Source organism: Schistosoma mansoni, chromosome 2 (genome assembly GCF_000237925.1).
Source record: "Schistosoma mansoni strain Puerto Rico chromosome 2, complete genome".
NCBI classification, from domain to species: Eukaryota; Metazoa; Platyhelminthes; class Trematoda; order Strigeidida; family Schistosomatidae; genus Schistosoma; species Schistosoma mansoni.
Genome location: NC_031496.1, coordinates 16,810,168 through 16,817,412, shown reverse-complemented (window position 1 = coordinate 16,817,412; position 7,245 = coordinate 16,810,168). Strand labels below are relative to the sequence as shown.

General features: G+C 30.2%; 1 protein-coding gene across 1 annotated transcript; it reads right to left on the bottom strand.

The window, feature by feature from the left end:
* Positions 1–2,273: 2,273 nt before the first annotated feature.
* Smp_156510 (hypothetical protein) lies at positions 2,274–3,554 on the bottom strand (the record flags this gene model as incomplete). The annotated part of the gene is made up of 1 exon (XM_018795883.1): positions 2,274–3,554. One exon carries the CDS (start codon positions 3,552–3,554, stop codon positions 2,274–2,276), a length of 1,281 nt encoding a protein of 426 aa, XP_018650151.1.
* Between the last annotated feature and the right edge of the window lie 3,691 nt (positions 3,555–7,245).

The following is a 7,245-nucleotide window of genomic DNA, read 5'->3' as shown; positions in this document are numbered from 1 at the left end:
CGTCCTAAGATATATTGTTAACCGAAGATAGAGTAGAGATTTAACATACATATACATTAACATTTTTCGATTGATAATTTCAATCAATCAAGGTGACAAACTACAATCCGCCGTATTTAGAAATCACAAAATGATATTCAGCAATGTCTTGAATAAATTTCACTAAAATAAACTCATTTTCATTTTAAATTGATGTAACTGATTATCATAATTACAACAGTTTATAAAAGTCAAACGACTTATTAATTCACTGTGAATATAAGAAGTTACTCTAATCATAACACTATAATCAGTTGACAATTTTAAAATCAGCAATAGGGAAATACAAACTTTTACAAATACTACTTTCATGTTTTAAAAGATTACGTTTGTAAGTAAGGATAGGTAAATATGTATCAGTATAGAGTTGTGAAGATTATTAAGTTTGGATTGATACAACGAATTTATGAATGCTAAACCACCATTTAAAACCTGGAAGCATTGGACGGCTCTTTTTTCCTAGTATGGGACTCCTCAGCAGTGGGCATCCACAATCTCTTACGTGGAACTCGAACTCAGGACCTTCAGTCTCGCGCGCGAACGCCTAACCTCTAGACCACTGAGCTGGTATCCAACGATGTTAATTTCTAACTCCAAACAATCCACATATTGCTCAGTCGTCCACCATTATCACTATTGAGTAACTACCTCACAACAGACACGGTAAATATGTGATAAAAGTATGTTCATTATACTATCAAAATAAAAACACAATACTTCACGTGAATGTATCAACATTTCATTATTGATGATTTTAGTGAGACCACTTGAAATAACTTTACAGACCAGAAAATTAATTGTAATTTTATCTAAGTGTTCACTACTGAAATGACGAATAAAATTTTTAGCTCGGATAGATGCTTTTAGTGGTGTTGAACTCTGTGAGGAAAATAGTTAAATTTTAAAGCTTTCTTCATTCTGAATATCTTTACCACCTATTTCCATATGAAGTACACATTGAAGATGCTCAGAATGACAATGGAAGCTCTGTAATTTTAGACCATTTAGTTAAAAAAACTCGACACCGCCAACAGCCATTACTAACAGAGTCATTAGTAAGGGAAGATTATGAAAAATAATTGATGACTGTTTTGTTGTACACAAATTTACTTATTGAGAAATACTTCAAAAATCGATGATTGTCAATAGCAAAATAGAAAAGCCTAAATAAAATAATTGAGTGACCTTATCAGTCTGTAAAAAAATACTTTTTGTAGTACTTTATGCTGAATAATTAGTAAACATGTATTTCAAAGTAATAAAAGTTATTGGATTTATTGAAGAAAGCAACAAGAAATAGACGAAACAAAGCTATTTAACCTTTGACCTTTGATCATGATGGAATAACTTTAGTTGTCACACTTACATTCATCATGTAAATTAATCTTTTTGATCTGGACAAAGTTAATGTTAACTAGATAATAACTGAGGATTACTCGACAGCACTTATCACATTTCATACTAAATTTCAGTAACATGCTTATCCAAAGTCCGAATGAGTTCGTTTATAATAGATAAAAACAACTCTTCTTACTAATATGAATATGTTGTGTCAAATGAGATCCATCTCAAAACTTTCAGTCATACAGAAGATAGATTTTTATATTTTATCCGCTATACAGTTTTGAAAAATGGTTAACAGTTATTTCTTTATTTTTTATCATCATATCAACAAAATTTATTGAAATGTAAATCGTTATTCATTTCAAATGAGCACTTTGCTTTACTTCCAAAGTTAGTGAGAAGTATTCATCAAACTACCTAATAATAAAATGAAAAACTGTATGATTCCTTATTTTAGTGATTGAGGCATAACTTATTTACCTTTAGGTCAAACAACTATGAATAAACCCAACATATAACATCATATTTCAACTTTCTTAATATAGTGGAGTGCATTTCAAGTGTTATGAAGTGCCGAAGATTTTTTTAGTATTAGTTCTTATGCTGTATTGATATATTGATGCATTTTCTGTGGAAGAAGGCTTCTCATCATTAGTTATTATTACCAATTAACTGTCTTCATAAAAACCTATGATCGTAATACTTGTACAATCAATATATTTAGTTATCTTTTTCATAGCATTATAGCTTATTTTTGACAGATTATCAAGGTAAACAAATCCTTCTTAAAGTTAGTTCATGTTTAAAGTGAATCACACAGCTTGTCCGGAATTTACATTGAAAGATAGATGTACTGAATAAATGTACCCAAACACAAAGTGAATCACAATTTATAAAATATAATTATTAACATGTAAACTTACTTTATTTACGAACGGTGGACATCCATATTCTGCCCCGCCATAAAATGAAAAGCCCCAATGGCGTTCACTGTTTGGACGTCTTAAGAATATTGTAAACGATGGTCCACTTTGTTCTGATATTACTTGTGATCCAATATGAATTGCAGTTCTTGTTGGACTCGTGGGCTCTTCTCTTGGTGAATATGTTCTACGGACAGGATAATGCATTACTGATTTAGAATTATGAGGAGTTGATTGATTATGACTAGACAGAGTTACTGAACTTTGATATATTGGTCTAATTGGACGAGATCTAGAATTTGACGAGTTTTGAGACGATGTTTCTATAACTGTCATTGTCGGAGATATAGACGAATTCGGTAATGTTCTGTCCGCATGATCAACTATTGCTTCATTATAGAAAGTCGGCATATGACAATGTTTAGATTGTTCAGAATATTCAACATTAGCCTGCGGTTCCTCGGTTAATTTCAAAGTTTGTACGTGTTCTTGAACAAAATTAACTATATCATTAGTTTTAGAGTTCATAGCTGGAACTTCATTATAAATCAGACGACCTTGTGAATCTGAATCTTCTGATCTATATGTGACATTTTCCGATAATGGTCCTTCATACTGAAATTCATCATTTTTCATTTGTGTCTGTGTTTCAATAAATTTGTCATTTTCTGGTTCTGGTTCAAATTCATACTGAACAGAACTTTCTCGATCATCCACTCTCATTGTTATTTTATTCTCTTTGTCAATTACTTCCCTCACTTGTATCTCTTCTTCAATTACCTCTTCATCTTTAATATAACTATCATCACATGAATGATCAAATGTTTGATCAATCGATTCAGGTGTCAATGGTCTATTATTCATTGCGTATGGATAAGATTGTTTTAAATTAGTACTAACATTTTTGTCACGAATGATTTCTTTCATTTTCATTTCCTGTAAAATATCTTTCATTTTCTCTTGAAAAACTTGTTTATCATTCTTTATGTTGTTTGAATCTCTTGCATAATCATGGTTCACATAATCCTCCACCACTTCTTCTTCTTCTTCTTCTTCGTCAACAGTTTGTTCACCTTCATCTACATCATGTTCGATAAACGGTGATGATTGTCGATTTTGTTCCATTTGTGTCTTGTCAACAATATAATCTTCAACTGAATCTATTTGGTCACCTTCAAAAGTTGTGGTAAGTGTTGTAGTTCCTTGGAAATGTTCTGTTATTCCATCAATATCCTTTAAATCATTCATTTTGCCATTTGTTAAACATAAATGTGATTGAAGACTTTTATGAAATTTTTCTGGAAATAGAAGTATTCGAACGAATGTGCATAATGCTTCAAAAGTGGAAATTTTTATTAAGTTTATTTTTTACAGAATCAGGTAGACTCAATACCTGAAATTCGACAATGTATGAAGCAATGTCATTTTTATCCTATTTTTAGGAGGAAAGAACAAAGTTTACAAACTGATACACAGTGACACACTTCAGTATACACGAGAACAAATGTATATACACAATTCGTGAGATGTTTTGGTAATACAATTCAAAGTGAACTAGTTGTTAACCTTGTTAACAATTAGTACAGTAATTGTTGTTAAATGCTACAAAATATGAATGAAACCCAAATCACTTTAGAAAAAGTCAGAGCTTAATATGTTATAGTAATGTGTTCATTACATCAACTGAATAATATCAATCACTTAATATGCGTATATTGAACTATCAACAGCTCTTTATATATATATATATATATATATATATATATATATGCACAAATGTTGAATTTTCACTCCTCTTTTTCTTCTATCTTTTTCGACTTATTTACCAGTTAGTGGATCTCACCAATAGGAAGTTAAGCCTTGACCAATTATATTATCAATTTAGGATAGAAATGAAGTCAGATTTTACCAATCACCTGATTGTGGCCTACGAATTATGATCAATAGACTCAAGGTCGTTGTAAATTTATTTTGATGTGCTTCTATTTATTGATAGCTACAACTACGAAAAATGTGATGAAACATGATGAAAAAGAAATTACAGGACAATGTGTTTCAAAGACGTCAACACAATCCAGAATATATATGTATAATAAATATCAGCTTGTAAAGAAAACTATAATGATAAATTTAGTATTAACGATTTTCATGGATTATGAATCTAACCGTGTAGGTAGTGAGTAAATTCTAACCTCATTTCATGTCATTATGTGCTGCTTCAACAGACTTCTATAGATTCAGTGTCTGTTTTTACAAACTCATACTTAGAAGGTAGATTTTAGGTTATTCATGTTACCAATCATTTTTTTAAACGACGCCCACAGATGTATATCTTTGGCTTTTATCGAATTTTTGAAATGAATCTATTTTCAGGACCATTTGGGTATTTTGTGAAGTATCCTGCAGTATATATCACGACATTAGTCTCCTCTGTTTTCACGACTTTATATATGTGTCAGATTGGTAAAGACTACGGAGTATCGGGCACGCGGTTACTCACTTTTCAAGCTTGTGTTGATGTATTAGTTTTTTCAAATCATTTAGATCTTGAGTGCATAATAAATTCTACTGATTATAGATAGAACTTTTCATTTTTAACTTAGTCTTTGTTTGATATGACAACTTTGGGAATTTAACGGACTGAAAATTCCCTAGCTCTCAAAGTTTTACAAGCTTTCCATTGACCTTTGAGTATGAATTTTTAGTCTGTTTCATTTAAATCCTTGGCTATTGTTGTCATGAGATATTTTATGAATATGCATTTACTTCTATTTATTAGATCTTTTATGAGGCCTTGTTCCTATTAGACAGGATATAACTGAAGAAATATCCGACACTGTCTTGTTCAAGCTGACTTTTCCACGTATAAAAAGTTTGATCAGCATTTCAGTCCACGTATTCAATAAACGTAGATAGTTTTTTTGGTGATATTAAGCATGAATTACTAATATGACTTCATGTTGCACCCAGTTCGTATGGCAGATATAGCATCTTCAGTATTGCTATATGTTCCCATGATATAATCGACATATTGTGGATAAACCCAAAATGTGCGGAATAAGTCACGTTCTCAAAAAGAATTTACTACAACAAAATCATTTTATTAAAACTACTTACATTCAAATATGAAATAGAGTTTATAACAATAAATATTTAATAACTGTAAAGAAGATTAAAAATGAAAACAATTTTTCATAAATATATACTTACACAAGATATCAGTAGTACATTTCATGTATATAATTTGTGCCCATTTTGTAATTGTAGTTTTTAAATATCACAGGTTGTAACCAGCTAACGAGAACCAAACGAAACAAAAATGAATTCATGTTACTTCACTCACATCTTTGTTCTTGCTCTCTTCAAGATGATAAAAGAAACTATGTTTATGAAAGAACCACGTTCATCGACGATGTATAAAGAATAATGAAAAAAGATTTTCGAGACAAATGTCTTCACATTTCTTCTTCTGTATAACCACTCACAATAAGTAGGATTTTTAATACTTTTAAGTGTATTTTACGAAAAAGCCCAGTGACATTTAAATTGCCACTTTGTTTTTTATATATATTAGGGAGTAACTCATTTCTATTAGAAAGGTTATTAATAAACCTAATAGATCAGTATTCATATAAATGATGATATTACTTTACAGTCATTTTCAAGATCTTTTAAAAATGTACGCAGTATTTACGTTTCACACACTGATATCTTCACGCTTATCTGTGTTCGTTTTTGTCTACATAACTTTTTTTCTGTTTTCATAAACAAACCAATGAATACTTAACTAAGCATCTTTTGACTAGTAGTATATAACAGCCATGATAATTTCTTCTTTTTATTCTGACCGTTTGTCTAATAAATCATATGCACGAATCATACATATCCGTAACACAACTCCTTTTCGACAATTTATTTAAACATTATCATAATGTGATACTTCATAGGACTATTTACGAAGTTGGCAAACACACCTATTTCTTCTTTCGTCATCATCATATTCTACAGCCAGATAGAGCAAATAAAAAAGTTTTCATTCACGACAATAATTTAGTGACAGTGCACAGAAATGAACCATAACTAAAACATGAAAAATATTAGTGAATTCATTGACTTCATTCATTAACAAGAATTAGTTTTGGATTATTTTCCATATATACATTGTCATCTAAATTAAAATGTGTTTGTCAAGTAAATTAAAAGCAAGTACAGATTACATAATTTTCAATAGTAATTAGTCAATTGAAAATAGAGTAATAATGAATTCGATCTTTTCCCATGTAATAAAATAACAGAAATTCTGTGTATCTATTGGTTGACGTCTGTATTTTGTAAATAGAAGGAATACACTCTTTCACTGCTTTGACAAAGTTATGTTTACATATTACGTGGTGTGTACTACTTATATTGGCAGATATAAGTAGTATGTAGCACCAACCGTAAGTGAAATACATGTTATAAGAAGGTTGGGAAGATTAGAGTGAAGAAAACAAAGAGGAAACTAGAAAGAAATTGAGAATTGTAGGAATAATGAAGGATGTAAAGGATAACTAGTGGAAGATGTGCAAATACAGTATTTAATGTATGTAAGAAATTTCGTCTAAGTTTGATTGAATATTTTCACAGTATTTGGGGGCCGAGCTGATATGAGACATTAAGGAGGGAAAATGTACATGAAAAATCTCAGTGAATGAATTTATCAGACAAAACGTTAGATTTGCTTAAAATTCATTTGTTGGGATTTTACATATATATTCTTTCTCCTTAATATGGTTTTCATAATTTATGAACACACTCTGTAATTCTGCACTATATATTTAATGCATCTTCCCCACACAAGTTCTCATTTACTGCAATTATACTGTTGTGTTTAAAAATATTAATGTTCACCTACACATGATAATTTTATACTTATTACTGTCTACAATAGATGTTTGCA